The sequence below is a fragment of the Drosophila navojoa genome, chromosome 2 (genome assembly GCF_054131105.1).
Source record: "Drosophila navojoa isolate 15081-1374.11 chromosome 2, UAZ_NAV_1.0, whole genome shotgun sequence".
Classification (NCBI taxonomy): Eukaryota; Metazoa; Arthropoda; class Insecta; order Diptera; family Drosophilidae; genus Drosophila; species Drosophila navojoa.
Genome location: NC_142890.1, coordinates 4,440,487 through 4,461,220, shown reverse-complemented (window position 1 = coordinate 4,461,220; position 20,734 = coordinate 4,440,487). Strand labels below are relative to the sequence as shown.

Genomic DNA, 20,734 nt, shown 5'->3' with positions numbered 1-20,734 from the left:
TATCTTTTATCTAGTGTCTAGTATCTTGTATGTAGCATACAGTATCTAGTATCTGGTATTTGGTATCTAGTATCTAGTTTCAAGTATTTAGTATCTAGTTAGAATCTAGTTTCTAACATCTAGTATCTAGTATCTACCAACATTTATCCCCTTTTCGAAACATTTTCCGTAGAGTATTTCATATTCCTCATGCCACACATTAATCGTTCTATTATGGCTACTTATTTCTGGTGCTGCGCGTGCCCGCGCGTTGTAATGAGAAATCAGCTTTTGCCATTTGCAATTTTTATATGTTTATATAATAGTTAATTCGTGTTTTTTTTTACTGCTATTCATTTTTAATGTTTTTTAGGTGGGCGATTCGCTAACGCAAAATTTGTGTTTAATGCACAGCTCAACCCCAGGCCCAGACCCGAACCCTGCCTAATGTGATTATGAATTATGCGTATGTAGCGAGGCCTTGAAAGCGCCGCTGTTCCTGTCCCACCAAGGCGAGAGAGAGAAAGAGAAAGAGAGAGAGAGAAGTATAGTATTAAATATAAATAAACCAGGCTAATTTGGCATGCTGGTCAGCGTGGCAAGGCAGCTGGCTAACATAAATCAGGCCAAGACACATAATAAATACAGTCCCGACTGAAAGTGCATGAAAGAGAAGTGAGCTGAGATTAAACAGAACTTCAACTATTCCTAGATCGAATACGGGTTGCTCAAAGAAGGTATATTTGAAACAATATAGCAGTGAATGGTGTAGATTATATTCAATTTATTTATTTATTTTTTGTATAATTAAAATAATGTTAATATTTAATTTCTTTTTCTTATTGCATAAATTGATTTAGATTGTAAATATTTAAGAAATAAAAAAACTTTAATATATAATAATAATACAAAATAATAATTTTTAATTTCAATAATTTACTATATTCTAGATACATTTATAACTTAACAATATTTAAAAATTTTGCTTAGATAAGGTATCGTATGAAATATAACAAATTTGTAAAGCTACTCATACTGAACTAGAACAATGAAATATTATACCCTATATCAACTGGAAGTTGGCATGCAGGGCTTAATATTCGTATGTACAAATATAGGACTCACTGAAAAATATGGCCAAGCTTGTAAGGCAAAATCAATAGTCAAGTCAACAAAGTCTGTGCAACAATTTATGATTATATGATAGAGTCAAAAATAGAGAACACAGTGGCTATTTATCTTTTAAGTATTTGTTAGTCGTGCATTCCCCACATCAACCTTTCGTTTTCACTGGTTTCTTCTGGTTCTTCTGCAGGGCAAAGACATTCTGGTCAGGTTCTGTGGCGGCAGCAGCAACAACACAGCCATAATAACTTGGCTACAAGGTCAGGCTTGGCTACAAGATGCAGCAGCCAAAAACAAAATGAGATAACTATATATACATATAATAATATCTATGTATATAGATACATACTATATAGTAGTAAAATGAAAGGACACCTTCTAGGCAATAAAGTGTCGTTTCGTTGAGGTTTTCCGTTTTTTCTTAGTTAATTCAGTTCTGGCCCAAAGCCAAAATGAAAAACTTCTTAATTACATGATGCCGAATTGGCCTTATATACATTTATTTTCACACAAGTTTTTTGTATTGGCCATCGTTAGTTAGTCTAGGCGAAGGCTGACTCTAGGGTCTCTGATCAGTGTGACTCATCAGGCTTTGATTTAATTTGATTTGCAATTGCGTAAGGCCAAATCTAGTTAGCACAATTAAAAGTGAGCACAGCTGAGAGCTGAGACAAGATTTTTTGTTGTTGCTGCTGCTGCTGTTGCTGTTGCTTTTATTATATTTTGGAGGCACGACAAACGAGTTGTTGGCCAGACTCAAAGCTAAAAAAAAAAAAAATCGACTCAAGTTTTGACTCAAGCTCTTCGGAGCGCAGCAGCACTGGATGTTCACGTTGCGAAAAATTCAGCTAGACAATTGAAAACAGAAAATCAGTTGAAGCTGAAAACGCCAGGCGATCAGACGTAAACGCGCGACTTGAACTGCAATTGGCTAAACTGCTGCAAGACAATACAAAACTGAGGCAGTCTATGGTGCAGCAGCTGGAGACAACAGCTAATAACAATAACAACAAATAGCAAATTTGTGATGTGTGCTTAGCTCACTCTGTGTGTGTACGTGTGTGTGTGTGTGTGTGTGTGTATATAGATTTATGTATAGTTAGTGCAATACTAGTGTGCTATTGTTTGCTGCTACTGTTGCGGCAATTGCAACTGCCAACAAGAGTCGCCCGCCCGCTACTTGGGTGCCACATATTGGGCAACTGCAACTGCAACAGCCAACAGCCAACAGCCAACAGTCAACAAGTAGTCGCCGTTGTTGTGCTCAGCCAGGCAAAGCTGACACAAAACGTTTTCCTTTCTTTTTGTGGTGTGGCATTAAATGTATTTATTGAAAACAGTTTAAACGAGAATTGCGCGCGTTTTTTGTCGCGCTCGCGTTTACTTAGCGGTTTATTTATTATTTTACCTTGCCCGTATCAATTGGAAAGTCAGCATTTGTTTACGCTTTATAAAAAAGGTCAAAAGCAATAAGACAACAACAGCCGCAGCAGACACGAGCATCAGAAGCAACAGGCGGCTGCTTGGCAACATTATTTCTGGCTGGCAACATTTGTAAGCGGCGTTAGCAACATGTTGCCAAGGCTCACATTCGCTGTGCTCATCGTCTTTTGTGGATATTTACTGTTTACGGGTAAGTCACATAACTAAAGCCGTAAATCATATATGTTGATGCAACAACAACAACAACAACACTTGCAACCAGAACATGAATTATAGCCTGCGGCATTTTTGTTAGCTCTTGCTGCTGCTGCTGCTGCTGATGTTGTTGTTGTTGCAACCAAATCGAATTACAGCAAAACGCAAGCTAAACGCAATAAATCCAAGCAGATTACATGACACGCGCAGCAATCGGCGTGCGAGAGGGCGTGCGGGCGATTACAAACGCCTTGATGTGTCAGGCGTTAACGAAAAAATAATAAAAATAAATATACAAGAGCGAAACTGGGAATAGCGCATAGACGAATATGAAATACCCTGCAAATTAGTTGGCATTTATAAGAGATGTATTAAGATGTATTATATACTTGTACGTAAAGTTTCATAGGCAATAAAACAGAGTTTACTACAGTCTAGACTCGATAATTTGTGAACTGTTATATCGAAAATCGTAATAAATAGAACAAAACGATTTGTTCTTGTTCTCGGTACTTTGATTTTCTGTTTAAATCGAAAAAAGTGCTCCCATTTCGAGTCATCGGAAGTCAACTATAGTTGATTTTAATATATACCAATAAATAGAACCAATCTTGAAATCTTTTGTTGAGCTCAGAGCTAGAATTCAACTGTGAAGCTAACTTCCTTTTTGAGTAGTCAAAGGATTAAAGTGTTTGTTGCTTGTCGTAATGCTAGAGATAAAATTGATAAACAGGAAGTAAAATAACTTCAAGCTTTGATTTATCACTCCCATTTTATACTGAGGCCTTGTCTCCAATAAATATAACATATATTTAAGATCTCAAAGATTGGTTCATCATTTGCTTGCCCTCAACAGAGGCTCACAACTAATATAACCACGTTTAGGGTATAAAGTGCAAAAACGAAAAAGATCCAAAAGCCTCGTGCGAAACGCGCGTATTTGACATTTATGGCCAAGCAGACAACGCGTCGTCATCTTGTTGGCCTGCTGCGATTTATTTGCTTGGTTGCCACCAAGCGACCAACACGAGACTTGCAACATAGGCAACATAGCTGCTGCTGCCTTTTACGACTCCAGCAATTTTCTATTGTGTAACTGTTTAGCAGATGAGCTGTACGTATCATAATCTTAATAAAAATTCCAATTCAAATCCTCATCCACATCTATATCGAAATCAAGTGCCTTTCATAATGTGTCGGGAAAAAGTTCTATTTGGCCATTTGACATTTGCAACATTTGCTGCAGCAACATTAGTTGTGTCTCACGAAATTTGAAGGTTGTTGGCGCCGCGTTCGCACCCAGCAACAAGCGACAAGCGACTGCACGACATTCTTCCATGTGGCAAGCCGCAGAGGCGGCATCAGGGATACAAGCTAAAAGGAGGGGCGGGGCAGCATCTTAAGTAAGCATTCATATTCGTTTGCCATTTCGATTAGGTGTGAGAGAGAAGTTTGCGTTTGCGTCTAGTTAACAATCGCATTGCCAATGCTTTTTATTATATTATTGCCAAGTTTATTATAGCCCACATGCAGCAAATTCAACAGCAACAACAACAACAACAACACTAGCGACAATAGTGCAATAAGAGACATAATGTCAAACCATTCACAATTGTTTTTCATTATACCCTGGCATAAAAATATTAGCTAAGAGTAGATTGCTGCATGTGTTTAATTAAAATGTTTTTACGCTTATATTTATAAAGGAAAATTTTTATTTTTAGTCGGAGAAGAGAGCTATGGGGAAGTGTTTAAAAATATTTTAATAGAAAAGAAAAACATTAAAAAACATGTTGAGCTTAAGATAATAAAAATGTTAATCACGAATTCGATTGCCTTTCCTAACAGAAGAAAACATTAAGAATCATATTTTTGACCGTTCTTTGTGCTTTCAAATGTGTTTCAGTCTTGGTCTAAAGATTTTTGATATATGTTATAAAAACAAATTAGTTTTAGATGCCTAGAGCTTTGACCTTGCAGCTGAGGTGTGAATAATCAAAAGGAAGTGATTAATTAATGGATACAGAAATTTGTACCAGAAGTTATAATATAATCATCATCATAAACCAGAGAGATTGTTGAAATATTTTTAGATAAAACTTGTTAACAAACTTGTTTTAATACTAATTATAATTAATATATTATTATAATTAAAAAATTAAAAAATTCTGTTTTGTATTTATTTAATATTTCACATAAAATATTGACAATGCAATTATAAGCCAGAGATTCGTGAAGAATTTTTAGACAAAACTTGTTTATGATTATCTCTATTTCGTTTCAATACTAATTATAATTATTATATTATTATAATAAATTAAAAATGACGTCTCAATCATTAAATACATTGATAAATGACGGCAAAGTAAATTGAATCAATGATAACTCTGCTAGTCATGCACTCAGCGCTAAACAAGTGCATATAAATATAATATATAACTACATATATTTGCAAGTCAGATCTATATATCTATTACAATTGTGATGGGTTTACGTTAGTTTCAAGTGGGGGCAACTGCATGCAAAATGCTTGTTAATGCTGCGAGGGCTGAGTGAAATAACAACAATCTTAGCGGATATGAAGTCTGGACATAAATTTCTTATAACATCGCAATATAAAATTTAATGCAAATTAAAAATAATAAATAAATAAGAAAAAAAAAAAGTTGAAAACAATTTTCAGTAATAAAAATGAAATGAATTTATGCAATGTTCAGCAATAAAATGTTAAGCCAAGACTGCATTTTTTGAGTGTGTTGTAAGGCCGGAAAATCTTATGCCAATGTAAATTTTTTTCTGCCATAAAATGCGCCAAATAAATTTATGAAATATTAAGTGATTAAATACAGGAAATGTTATGGTAATGTTACACTTTTATGTTATAGATTATGTTGGATTATTAAATATCTAAAGTAAACTTAAATATATATTTAATAAATTTCAAAATTCTGTTAGTTGCACTTAAGCCTTAAGTTTTAAGATTTTCTCTTTATAAATCACTGGCATTAATCATTGCCCACATTAAATGACATTTTTGAATTGCCAATAAATGTGGGCCTCGCCAGATTTAAAGATATTTGTGCAGAGAGGAAAATGGCAATCTATCTATTGTTTTAATCGCCATTTATAGATAATTAATTGCTTAAAATTAATTATGCATGCAAGCAGTCACAACACTCAATTGACTTGATAAACTTGTTGTCTCATCTCAACAACAAAAATAAGACAAATGGCATGTTCTCTGTTCACCTGATGTACAGCTAACATTCTCCCCATTCACAAATTGCGGCGGCAACGGCGCGTATACTTAATGCAACAGCTTATGCAGTAACTAAGCGTCTTTTGTTTGATCTTCGAGCGCACATCCGCCAACAAGTACAGAGACTCAACTCAACTCGACTCGACAACAACAACAAATTGCAACATGATGTCAAAACATTTGCCATCTACTTATAACTATGCAAATGCTGTGCCTCTTGCTTTGCGGAGGAAAAACACAATTTATGGTTCTCTGGCAAAAGTCTTTCAATATGCATTTAGCCTATCTGGTTAATGCGAAACGGAAACTTTTATGAAAACAAAATGTGCGATAAAGCTACCCCACTCCCCCCCACGACTCTGATATATGACTACGGCTGTATCATATGCATATACTATATAAATATATATATGCATATGTATGTATATATACATATAGTTGAGCCTATAAATTGAGGCTAGATGCTCGTTTATTTGTCTTGCAGTTGACATGCTGATAAAACTTTGCCTCCAGTTGTCACTTGTTTGCAGCTCGTGTAGCTTTTGCCCACTACCGCCAGGTGGCGCTGCATTGCAAGCCCAATTGCATTTGCATGTTCGCCAAAAATTAATTGATTTATAGGCGGATAACAACAAAAATAGTTGGGCTACGCACACGTGCAATGGAATTTACCTGTGCGCACATGCTCTGCCATTGAATTGGCAGCAAGGGCATATTAGCTTGTTTGATCAGCTAGACAAATGGGAGAGTTAAAATGCGATGGAAAAAGATTACATAGTGGATAAGATTTCTATGATGTTATTTATTTATTTATATGTATAATGTTAAAAAAGGTTTATATGCAGAGCTTCGTAGAGTTACTAAAAATAAAATATATATAATACAGAATTTGAAATTATAATTTTATTATCTAAAGTCGTCAGCTTGATAACAAGAAATTATGTATGCAGATCTGAAGCAAGTTGAATGTTTTAATTTTCTATTTTGTAGTGTTCATTTTAGTATTTATATATAATGTTATATTGATTATATTGTCACTTCCTGGAATAATATAAAATACAATTTTTCTGGGGAGTTATGAAGAGGTAGGATTAGTTTTTGGATCGGAATGCATTTTAGCTTCTAGCATTTTGTTAGAAGCAGTATGACAGGAAGAAGAGGTATTATAGAGCCAATGAAGAGATAATGTCCTATTGAATAAGACGATAAGAGGACTGTTTAAAGTTTAAGGCTCTGAGCAAGAAAAATAAAATCTTTGAAAAATATCATTGCTTAAGCGGACCTTAGCATGATGTGCTGAGAGCCTACAAGTTTTTGCTAATGATAGTCTCAGATTTCAGATCTAAACGTATCGCGCATACGTAACGTAATCCTAATAGATGCAAATCTTTTAATGTAGCTGTAATTAGCAAACCAAGTGCATAAGCTCACATTCCTCGATGTTAAGCAAAACTTTTGTTTTATTTACAATGCACACAATTATTTACAAAAACTACTTAGGCAATGCCCACAATTTTCAACTACTAGCAGAGTATTGCACAGCTGTGCTTGACCGACTTAATCTCCCATTATTCTTTTTTGGGCGCGTAAGTCAAGCATTTGGCACACATGAGAAAACAATTTATGCGCGGCTGTTGGCCAGGCCAACAAAGACAGCAACAACAAAGATATAAACGCCCAGCTGACATATGCAAATGGCACAAAAGGCGATAAGCCCCAGAGAAAAAAATGAAATAAAATTATAATGCCAAACTCGCAATTCGATTGAGAAAGAAACCAAACTGAGTCTGAGGACGGCCAACAACAAGTTGGCAACAAGATTCGCAAAGAAAAACGCCTTCAGGCATTTCCTTACAATTTGTGCGGAGGATCGCGCCATTAATTTGCGATTAATGTTAATGCCATGGCATAATTTTCAATTAAAATGAAATTTGCTTTGTGCGCGACAAATTGCAAAAAGTAAAAATTATTTATATATGTATATCTATAAATGCAATAAAAATTGTGCTCATTTATATTTATGAGTTGACCGCTGATAAACTGCCTGTGGCCGAGGCGGCTTTCAATGCAATTAATATGAAATAAAAATTCATAATTACATACAGATGCGCGTCCATACAAAAGGAGAGCATTAAACAGTTTCTGACAGCAGACAATATGATTTACCTGCACACAGGTAACGACCCCGTGTTGCATGCCGCCAAAAATGAATGTTGAAGCTCTTTTCACAAATCTCTATAAAGCATGTAGAAGGCCTTAATTAGATAATAAATAATAAGTTCAATAATTTTGTTGGCTCATAATTTTAAAACACACTTTTTTAATGTAGACTAATTTTTTGTATTTATTGCTAAGGAAGACAAATTTATCAGGCGACTTTTTGTAGTTTTTGAATCATTCTAACTCACGAAGATTTCTCTAAGCAGATCTAGCTTTAAATAACTCTTTTAATATATAAATTGTTGTCTTTAGTGCTCCAACTACTGGTACTATTCCTATTACTATTACTGCTCCTACTACTGATGCTACTACTATTTCTATTACTATTACTGCTCCTACTACTATAACTAATACTGCTTCTACTACTGCTACTACTACTATTTCTATTACTATTATGGTTCCTACTACTACTTCTACTACTATTCCTACTACTACCATTCCTGTCCCTACTACTATTACTATTACTGCTCCTACTACTGCTACTACTATTTCTATTACTATTATTGTTACTACCACTACTTCTACTACTATTCCTACTACTACTTCTACTACCATTCCTGTCCCTACTACTATTACTATTACAGCTCCTACTACTACTACTATTACTACTGCTCCTACTACTACTACTACTATTACTACTACTGCTTCTACTACTACTACTGCTCCTACTACTACTACTATTACTACTGCTCCTACTACTACTTTTACTAATACTACTATTATTACTAATACTACTACTACTGCTCCTACTACTACTACTATTACTACTGCTCCTACTACTACTTTTACTAATACTACTATTATTACTAATACTACTACTACTGCTCCTACTACTACTACTACTATTACTACTGCTCCTACTACTACTACTACTATTACTACTGCTCCTACTACTACTACTACTTCTACTACTACTACTAGTACTTCTACTACTACTACTAGTACTTCTACTACTACTACTACTACTACTACTACTTCTACTACTACTACTACTACTACTTCTACTACTACTACTTCTACTACTACTACTACTACTAGACTTCTACTTCTACTACTACTACTACTACAATTACTACTGACTGCTACTATTTTACTACTATTATTACTACTAAGGCTACTAGATTTCTAATACACTTAAAAAGTATGTATATACCATCTACATAAATATATATACTATATATACATTGGCTAGTTATATGTGCGATCAAACAAGTTTTGTCTATTAAGTCACAGTAAAGAAGCTCTTCTCAAATCTCAAGTCGTTATTTGACTACAAAGTCAGATGCTCCTTGAGATTCGCTTTATTACAAACTCAATTTACAGCCTACTAAACATATTTATGGCTTTAACGCGATACAAGCTTTATGTTTCCTGCTGTTGGAAGTGCTCAAAGAAGAGTCTGCCTGCCATATATAAAGACTACATGTCCCGGCACTTACTGCAATGATCTCCATGCTGCCGTGGCAGTTGCTGCTCGCAATGAGGTGAAGGGTTAAAAGTCAGCAAATGGAAATTGTGCGGCATTTTATTGACAATTATGAGCAGATAAATCATTTAAAAACAAAAGGTATCAAAAGACGACATGGCGGCAGGCACATCCTTTCACAACGAGACCGCAAACGGCAACAACAAGCGGGCAACATGCAACATGCAACTGTCGCCGCACACATAATTCAGTTCCGCGATGATCCATCGGCGACTCGACTGGTTGAAAGCGGCGCAAAATAAATTAAGCTCATTATATAATTGAATCCTTGATAGGCTGATTATCCACACGGTTGAGTGTCTCTGCGAGTGTGTGTGTGTGTGTGTGCTTATTAAAAGGATAATGCCCAGTCAAGCGCAAAGAATGCCAATGGACAGCACAAAAATTATGTAAATGAATTTCCTGTTGCGCCTGCTCCCCAACAAACACAAACACACACACACACGCACACAAGTGCGCAGCCAGGTGGGCACGACGGCAAATAAGCTCTCTTTAATACAGATAACGCCGGAATATGTACGTATATATACATGTATGTGTATATGTGCCCATATCCAATCAAGTGTGTACTTTAGCATAATCAATGCATTGCCTGAGCTTTAAAATCGCAGCAAATAACATAAAATACAACAAGATTGCTCTAACCGGGAGTGCTCGACTAGAATATACCCTGCTACCACATAGCAAGCAGAACTCAGATGAGGAGTGACTACAAAGTATATTGTTACTCAGTTATGCAGAAGGATAAAGGTTTACTTCGATAGTTTACATAAATGTCCAAAGGTTTGAAAGTTAGGGTTACCTATATGTGAGATATTATGCATATATTAAATGTATATATCCATATATTATATTATGTATCCCTGAGCATCTGACATGTCTTTCGCCATATCAGAATATTAGCTAATAAAATAAACTATTCCTCCATATTCTAAAAATTTTAAATAATATATTAAATGAATAACTTATAGGGAATTCATATAATATCAAAATACTTGAAAATATAAATACTTCAATCCAACAATTCATTCAAATTCTAAGTAAAACAAATGCTTTTTTTAAGCTCTCAAATATTTGTTTGCATTTATTGCAAAAATAAATATCACGTACTAACCGCTTCTGCTTTGTTTCCCTCTTTTTACAGGGTATACGCAATATATTGTCTATGCCGAAAAAAAAAGCAAACAAAATCACAGCGAGCTCCACCTTAAAAAATGTGCATGTGCCTTGAATCTGGCCAGCTTTTGCGGCCTAGTCACAGATTTTAACGGCAACTTCATGCAGTCACGATTTGTTACACACACACACACACACATGCAGAAACATACACACATACACGTCCATTCAGTTTGATGTTGGGTGTATAGACTGAGCTCCTTAATCTATCGACTAAATGCATTGCATAAACTGGCGGCCAAACCTCAGCGACGACGATTTCAGCCAAAACAATGCAACAAACGAGTTCGAAGTTGTTTTTCATTTTCATTTTGATTCGTGCAAATAGCTCAAAGGCTGTTTTTGTCTTGGCCAGCGCACTGTATATATTCTGTTGCTCCCCTGCTCTTTACCCCTGCCCTCTCGCACTCACAACTCGAACTCTCTTAAGCATATTTTACGGCCATGTCAAAAATTATGAACGCAGCCAATATCCATTTGATATGGGCTTTATGAACAACAAGTTTCTTGGCTTCAGTTAGCCGAAAAAATGCAAATTGCCGCACTAAATTGAGCCGAATTGAACAGCAAAGAACAGCTTTTGATTCATATCGAGGGTATCAAATAACGCCCCCGACTGCTACGCCTATAACGACGTCCAACAAACTGGGCCGATTTGCGGTTAGAGGCTATCAACAATTTGAAGGCGGCAAAAGTCGCGCATTTAACTAACCCAAAGCAGTTGCAACAAATCGCAGTTAGAGTATTACTGGAAACTGTTTAGGAGCTGTGTGTGTGGGACAAGGATGTGAAGTAGAGATATATTAAAGTGGGCCAGGCTGATTAATGATATGCCAATACTTGAATGAAAGACTAAAAAAATTAAATAACTACTTTTGTTTGTATTCATATTATACGAAATTGTTGAGGAAGCAAGAGTGGGACAGGGACATTATGGATAAGAGATATTTATGTGGGCCAAGCTAAGATTTTAAATATGTCCTTTAAAATACTAAAAATAAGAAATTCTCTAGAATTAAAGATATATTTTATTACAGTCGAGTCCCGATAATTGACTTACACAGAAACTCAAATTAACGAGAGTAAACTCTTGTCAAGGAAATACAATTTTTTCGATTTATCGCGATTATCAATCGATTAATCAATCGACTATTACAACTATTTTGTTAATGTAATTTTCTATCTCTTATTCAGAAATATTTTTTTGCTCATAACATCGAATTTCCTTTTGCTCTTCGTCGTTTTATTCCCTTCATCAGCTACAATTTTCTATTTATGGCACTAAGAAATTGCTGTACATTTCGTAAAAAATTCGTCATAGGCCCAACTTTAGGCACAGTTATGAGTCGATGCTTAATTGCGCTTCTGGCAGGAAGTCGAGACTTCGGAAATGAAACATGAATAATGCAACTGATAAAAAGGACAGGCTTAAGAGAGCAAGAGAGATAGAGATAGAGAGGGGAGAAAGTGCAAAGATTTATGTTAATGTGTGCTTTACAGGTAAATCGAAGCCCTTCGGCTAATAAGCTCTGGCCAGGCACTTTATCAATGGCCAAGTTAGCGCAAAAGCCAATTACACAATTGTGAAATGCGTAGCTGCCACAATTTGTTGCATGCTGCAGCGTATGGCAATTACTTTAATTATGCGACTGTTAAAACCAAAAAACCCAATCACACTCGCGTCGACAAGCCACCAAAGCGTGTGGTTCGCTGTGGTGTCGCGTGGTGCACCGAAAAACCAGCACTCGCCACACATACAACATATATATTGATTGCTATGGCCAGAGAGGAGGCCGGACTCCACAATCGGGTTACCTAATCCAATGCCAGACGTGGCAAAGGGGTGTGCCCCACAGCCAGCCATGATGCAGTGCATCCGCTGGACAGCTGCCCAGCCCATAGCCACAATCGCAGCCGAGCCCAGCCCAAATCTCTGTTCCGCCATGCGAAATGTTTCATTAGACACAAAATTATTTCGTTTTTTCTTTTCCTTTTTTGCCACGCACAACTTTAGACATTAGGCGCGTTGTGCGTAGCTGTTATTGGTTTATATGTATATAGAGATATAGATATAGATATATATATCTCTCGCAGACATACTTCACAATTTGTCGTCGGCTTTTGTGCCATGTGCAGTGGCAGTGGCTGTCGCTGCTTTTGCTGCTGCTGTGGGTTTTTGTTTGCCTCGCGACTCGCCTCTAATTACAATTTGATTGTTTTTCGCAGTAATTATTTCATTTGTAATAAATTTTGCTGTCGTTTTTACACACACACTTTATGGCGCAATTTGTCGCAGACACACCGTGTGCGTGTGCGTGTGTGTGTGCGTGTAAGCTTATGTGACTAATAAGAGATTTTTTAATCCTCTGCATTATGCTGAGTGGGATTTGCCTGCTATAATATTAAAAAAAAAAAAATCCTTAAACATCTGCAGATAAATTTCCAGTTTTGCTTATGATGCAAACAAATGGGCAGTAAATTAAATTCAAAAGTGCTACATATAATATTTTATCTCAATAAATGTTACTTTATTTTTCCTAAGTCTTACTATTCATTACCTATTTCAATTTAAAGACTGAATGTTTTAGACTAAAAAATAAATAATTACAAAATTTTGCACTTAAATACATTTGAGTTTCCAAAGCTTTGATAGTTAATTCATTTATAATCAAAGGTTTAGACCAACACTAAAAGCTTTTAGTTGGCTTAAAAATAAAAATATATTGAAATAATTTAAAAAAGAAAAATTTTTTTATTAAAAAAATATGAATATATTCTTTTTGCAAAATAAAAATTTAATTAGTTTTCACAAACATCTCAGCTTGAAGTGCTTGAAGTAAAAATTGTCGTCAATTTCGAGCCTTTTTTTTTAACAATAAAAAAATGTCTATTTAGCCAACATTTCCGTAGGTGTTTTCCTATACATTCATAAAAGGTAAAAATCTAAAAGGCTAAATATTTATTTTTTTTTTTTTTAACTAATAATAATAAAATAAAAATTAAAAAAAAAATTCCCAACAAACAAATTATGTCAGAAGTTAAGACTATTTGTAAAAAAAATTTAAATATATAAATAAATAAAAAAAAAATAATACTTAAACTAAAATTAAGTAAATAAATAATAAAAAACAATTTAAGCAGAAGAAGAACAAATCTTGTTTACCATTCTTAAAGAGAAGCATTCGTTTTCTTAACAAGCTACAAATCTTGTTGGAGCCCCATTTTTTGAGTTAAAAATAAAAATTATGTTTATGTCGGCCTTTTCACAGGGACAGCTGCCCTTCAACGAAAGTTCATGTGCCTGCGGCATGAAGGCAGTTGCGCAACACACACACATACAGACGCACACGCAGCAACACACACACAGTCGACACTCGACTTGAATGACCGCATTTAAAGCATTGAGAATCGACGAAAAAAAAATATATTTATATACATATATATACATATATATCAGACACACACTATATCAAGGTTAAGGTCAATTACAATTACAACAACTGCGACAACTGCCGATATCGTGCATAAATTGCGCAAAGTGTAGAATGAAATTGAGAACAAGTTTCGAGCCAACGGGCCACTGGACGGACGCGGCTTGAAGGCAAAGCCATCATGCAAAATACCTGTCGCCGCCGTGTGGGCTGCTGCAAATAGAGGAAGCGAACGAGCATCGCCGCTGCTTGCTTAGCCGCAGCTGCAAATTAAGCTAATGAGCGTAGAAAAACCAACAGCAACAACAAAAGCAAATGGTTATTAAGCAATTACGTGGCAACGTTCTAGCCAGCGTCAGCAGCAGCAGCTTCAGTTAGTATTTTAAAGTATTTTCCCAAAGAAGCTACAAGGTCAATAGCCAAAAAGAACGTCAGACGACAGCAACATGTCAACATGTTGCACAAGCTGAGAACGTGTTGCGCAATGTTGCTGCAACAGAAGCGGGGGTCAGAGCCAGGGGTTAGAGTTGAGCCGCAGATGACAGCTGTGCTCTAGCTCGAGCTCGACTTCGACTTCGACTTCGAATTTGAATTGAAGCTAATGGCCCCAAATGCGGGTGCGGCCGAAACCCAAATTATAATCTTGACATTAATGCGATTTGCAACGCCCGTTACTGTTGTTGCAGCCTTGAACTTTAGCTTTTGGGGCTTGGTTCATTCAAGTTAATTAGATTTCATGTTGGCTTTATTTATCTCTCTATAAATATATGTATCTTCATATACAATATGTTTTCACTTCCCGTAGATTGCCGCGAAACAGAACGCTCGAAGCGCACCAAACGCCCGCGCGCTCCGGAACCCGTCAACTTTGAGCCGGAGCCGCAGCAGGATCTAGAGAATGAGGAGAGCGGCAGCCAGGAAAAGGATCTGCCCGAAATACCCGACAATTTTTTGAGTCCATCAGTGCGCGAATATCTGGAGTTGGGCAAATCAATACCGGGTGAGCATTACAACTGACAACGCCATCAATATGCGCAACTGCCACGAGCACTGCCCAAAATTAGGCAGCCGAGCTGCTGGAGAGGACGACAACACGCTGTCAATACTGAATTGCAATACCCTGTAGAGATTGCAAGTGGGTATATAAGGGGTTGCAGAGGAGTAAGAGTACTTTTGAACTGTGTAGAATTCGATAGCGATGCTTGCTTTTACTTTATACGTGGGTTAAGATTTATAGATCCCATAGATCTATTTCCTACAGCTAATGTTAGAGAAATTCACTTCTATATTGTCTTTTCATTGTTGTTGCCTTTGTCATCGATTTAAAGCTTTTATATATAGCAGGCTGCTTGCAATTATATTTGGAATTTGAGTCACATTTAAGTTTAGAACTATGTCAAGTTCAATAGAGTCTTTAGAAGTACCTAATTGACAGACATGATAGATCTGAAATATGTGTTTAATAATATTGCTATGCGAAACAGGAATTAGATCAAACATTTTATTTAATTTCTTTGCTGTTGCTTTGCTTAAATTTCAAGTCGATTCAATCAGCTTTTCTGAAGTCTGCCTTGGTATTGAAATATACCACATATAAGTATGATAATATATAGTAGAAGTTAAATACTTTCACAAATGAACATTATTCTTGCAGTGAAACCAAAAAATTCATAATAAACATTATCAAAAATTACTAAGAAATTCAACCTATATCTAAGTCTTCTGTTGGTTATATAAAGTAATACCAGTGTAAAGTAATATCAGCTTAACTAAATACAGGATATCAACTAGTCAATTATTCGCCCGGCACAACTTGTTTTCATTTTCAGTTGCAAAATGCGTTTTTCGACCAAACAGAAAAAAAAACCTTTTTTAAATTATTTTTCGAATGGAAAATTTGGCACAGAAGTGCAGCTACTCGTAAATTCATTTATTAGCGAGTGACGGTGGGGTCACGCCGGGTCGGTGGAGCCGCCGGTGCATGTCAGATTTGTTTATGCCATACGACCGACTTTTTTTTGTTGTTTTGCATACGGCCGGGCTGGGTGCGTGCGTGCATTTGACATTTTTTGAGGGGAGCAGCAGCAGGAAAAGCTGGTTTGAATGTGCGTTTTTGCAGCTGCACTTTCCTTGAAGTAAACAAAAAAAGAATTGCCAGCTGAATCGAAATTGATTGGCAACAAACAAGATGGTTTGTTTATTTTCGCTCGCACTAATTGCAATCACCAAATAATCTTCACAGGTCGACCCGGCGTAGACTATCCCATACTATCGGCCATACCCTATACGAACTTCTACTGCGATGAACAGGCCTATCCGGGCTTCTTTGCGGACATGGAAACTAGATGCCAAGGTGAGTAGCTCCTACAACTCTCTCCCTCTTTCTCTCTCTCTCTCCATCTGTAATACATTGTTCTAACGCTTTATATTGATAGGCTGGCACTATTGCGACATTGATGGACGTCAGGCCTCGTTTCTGTGCCCCAATGGCACACAGTTCTCGCAGGCGGTCTTCGTCTGCGATTGGTGGTTCAATGTACGCTGCGATCTCTCGCCCCGGCTCTATGCGATCAATGCACGACTATATCAGCGCCCCAAGGTGAACCCAACTCGACCACATCGCATCATCACCAAGCAGCTGGTCGAAGATATATTCACTTAAGCAGCAGCAGCAGCCTGCACAGATCTTACTTATATAGACTTTAAACATAGTTTGTCAACAACTATTAGTGCTTAGATTTCAGTGTTTACGCCACGAACATGCTTGTGTTGCTATCATGATTTATAAATGGTTCTCAATTAGATTTCGACCGCGTTTAGTTTATTTCTCAACCGTCAAAAAGTGCTGCAAATTTATACTCCTTAAACACGCCAAGTTTTAACTTAATTGTTGTTGTTTTTTTTTTTTTTTTTTTATCAAAATATTTGCTTTGAGAGCTTTTAAAAGATCTAAATGTTGATCTGATAGAGTTCAAGGAACAGCTTAATGTATTAAAATTTATATTAATTGCTGGAAAGGAAATATTGTATTAAATATTTCAAATAAGAAGCCAACAATATTATGGAGCACTCAGAAAAATCTATGTAAAATTAAAGCACAACTAAATATACTTTAATTAAAAATAAATACAAAATTAAATTTCATTAAGCAACCGCATATAATATCTCAAATATTATAAATATTCAGTAAAAATATTAAAGAAACATTGTAAAAATATAAGATAAATGCATTTGATACATGTATTATAGTTAATCAACATGCATTTCATGTTTAGCTATATTTTCATATACAATATGTGTTCTATATTTAGTACTTGCTGTAAATGTAAAATTTTGTATATACATATACTTAGTTTGATTAAAATAAAAATTATTCCTAAGTAAAATAAAAAAAGTTTTTCTTTCAATCATTTTTAGTAATTTATTCAATGAATATCTTTTGAAGGATTATTCAGTATCTTATACCACAGCATCATTAACCAAAAATCCACACAATTCCAAGATATGGTTCATAGACAAGTTCAATGAAAATTTAGCTGCCAAAGCCATACCCTTTGTGGTATACTTATATTTTATTATAATTTACGGTCATTGAACTGTCTACTAGCGAGAAACTAGTTCTGACACCCATAATATCTCACGATTTGCCACAGGAATGATATTTAGATGATATGAACATTTTGCATGATGTCTATACTAAAGGTAGATCTCCGACTCTATAGCTTCAATAGCAAACAATTTCAGTTTTCAAAGGAATGAATTGTAACAAATAAATAAAAATACTTAATACGCATTCACTTCATGTTTAAATATTAAGAAAACAATTTCATATCACGTTCCCCCTGTTGAGAGATTACCAAAACTACCCAAGACATCTATCATCCTATAGGTAATGATAATGTAATATCTATTATCCATCCTATGGATAACAAGGAAACGACTTCCAGCATCCTACATCCAGTCAGCATCTTCCCATAAATAATCCAATTGCCTATCAGCAGGCGCACACAAATTCATGCTGTTGCCACTGAAAACCGTTGCACACTTTTGGCTGCTGCATGCAGCGGCTAAAAATAAACTAAACGTGGCCAAAACGCCCGCCTTGGCCGTAGCAAAAGTTTTGCCGATGGCTGCTTGGCGAGCATGCGGCTCAATGGTCTAGGGGTATGATTCTCGCTTTGGGTGCGAGAGGTCCCGGGTTCAAATCCCGGTTGAGCCCGGCTATAAAAACTTTTTCGTAAATATTTTAAAGGCGGCTGTTATTTTTTATTTTATTTTTTTTTTTTTGTACGGTTAGTTAATTAAACAAACAAGTCGGGCGATTGTCATTTGTAGATATGAGCAAAGTATTTGGCTAACAGCTGCTGAGGCTGGGGCTGCTGCTGCTACTGTCGCTGCTGCAACAATTGAGAGATGGCTGCCGGTTGATTTGAGCGGACGCTGCAGTTGCAGCCAAAGCAGCCGCAGCAGCCAAGACGATAATGAGCCGGGGGCTAAAATATGTGCAGCTCGTTTTGTAGCTGCAACGATTGAGCAGCCGATAAAGCATTGTGTGTGTGCGTGCGTGTGCGTGTGTGCTTTATAGACGACAATTGGAAAATTGTGAACAATGAATATGGTTTGCCGTTGCATTCGCTTTTGACCAGTTGCATTAGCCGGTGTGAACCGATAGTAGAAAATACCGTCAAAAATACCGCCAAATGCCCGAAAGTTCAGCGCTTATGATGTAAGCGCGAGCTATCTGCTTAGATAATTTCCCCAGCTTTGTGTTCGTGTGTGCGTAAGACATTAGCCGTAAATAATTGACTCGAAGAATGGAGACATCTCAATCAAGTCTTGCCAAGCCGCACAGCTGACTTTCACCTGGCCTGATGCGGCGCAGCGCAAACAAATCAAATCAGCCAACGATATGCAATTTCGGCTAATATAACTTTTCATATCGTGGCCTTCGCTGCATGCGCCTAAATGGGACTTCAGCACAAATAACTGCAGGCCACAAAATCCAAAAATAATATAAATAATAAGCAACTGCGACTTCGAGTTAGCCGCGACACAGAGTCGGCAACAACAACAAGTGCCTGTTAGCCAGCTCCACGGCACAATATCAACAACAACATCAGTCAACCAAAAAACAGCTCACTTTTTGGCCAATCCGAGTGACAGCGGCCCACAGCAGCAGCAGCTGCCTTTACGTCAAAACTCATGAAAGCGCAAAAATGTGGCCTTAGAGATGAACGCGTGACATGAAATCCTAGCAAACATGTGAACTGAATAAGATAAATGTAGTTTGAACCGTGTTAAGATTGGCTTGTTGAAATATGGTTTGATCAAAAGAAAATCATTTTGAAACAAACTGTGCATAGGAGAGATTTAGATTGAGCTAAAGGTCTTTTACAATGAGTGTTTTATGATAATTTTTAGACCATTTAACAACTAAGAGCAATCTAAGCTAGTTTCTTTAACCATTTTATAAGATTTTTATTAGATTTTACAAAGATTCCTTCATGGACAACGTATTGCATTTTGTAACTGTGGAGCTGCAGATAATGACTTTGATGAGTAGCCATAAGATCTCCATACTTAAGGTTATTGTGGAATATCAAAAACTCGGCTGAATTTATATAGAGAGTGGCAAAAAATGATTAGTACTTTAGAAGAACGCTATAGCGCTATAGCAAATGGCGTCAAATGAAATGGAGACCTAAGATGGAGCATCGGAAGATACACATTTGTATATTAATATGAATTCATGTCATACAACATGCCAAACAGTTTCCGTTTATAAAAGCATGTATAGCTCAGAGTCGTCAAAAGATGTGAGTTCTCTGTTTCTAGAAGCATAAATAACTTATATCCATCAAAAGATTTCTGTTCTCTGATAAAAAGAAAAAGTTGATTTTTTGTGAGAAGCTTTATAAACCTCAAGGAGTTAAAACTTTGAGAGAATGAGAAATTTTCTTATCGAAGAATAGTAAAAAAAAAGCTGGTTAGGGATTTATGGAATATGCACTATGGAATAGGAAATGAAGTCTTATTCTATTTTTTATTATATAATGTGTATTATATCATTCTTGTTGTCATATGACAAGGTAAAAGTTCAAATCAAATTACATTTATTGCAGTTTATAAGACTAAAAATCACATTCCGTGAGGCACATCTCCCCATCGCTAACAAAAACACAGCTCAATGTAAACTTGGGCCTGCATTTGTAAAATTTCAAAGTTATGACACTGGTTGTTGGTCGTTAGCTGGTATATAAACGTTAAGTGATCGCTGCATGACGACCAGCTGACAACGAGCAAGCTGCAAAAAACCGTTCATGTTCATGTTTCTCATGTTCTTTTGAACTAGTGCACACATGGCGTATGAGTAATATTTTTGGGTTAATGTTTTGTAAAAGGCAGCAGGAGCTGCAGAAA

General features: G+C 36.3%; 2 protein-coding genes and 1 non-coding gene across 4 annotated transcripts in view; 2 read left to right on the top strand and 1 right to left on the bottom strand.

The window, feature by feature from the left end:
* qin (tudor domain-containing protein qin) overlaps window positions 1-20,734 on the bottom strand; it is a 70,583-nt gene that overhangs the window by 8,606 nt on the left and 41,243 nt on the right. The gene's annotated exons all lie outside the window — the stretch shown is intronic.
* On the top strand, window positions 1,986-17,500 carry LOC108659181 (uncharacterized). The gene is made up of 4 exons (XM_018111980.3): window positions 1,986-2,737; window positions 15,120-15,314; window positions 16,557-16,667; window positions 16,750-17,500. The coding sequence occupies exons 1-4, from the start codon at window positions 2,677-2,679 to the stop codon at window positions 16,974-16,976; spliced, it is 594 nt and encodes a 197-aa protein (XP_017967469.1). The 5' UTR covers window positions 1,986-2,676; the 3' UTR covers window positions 16,977-17,500.
* TRNAP-UGG (transfer RNA proline (anticodon UGG)) lies at window positions 18,462-18,533 on the top strand. The gene has a single exon. It is a non-coding gene; the product is annotated as a tRNA-Pro (tRNA).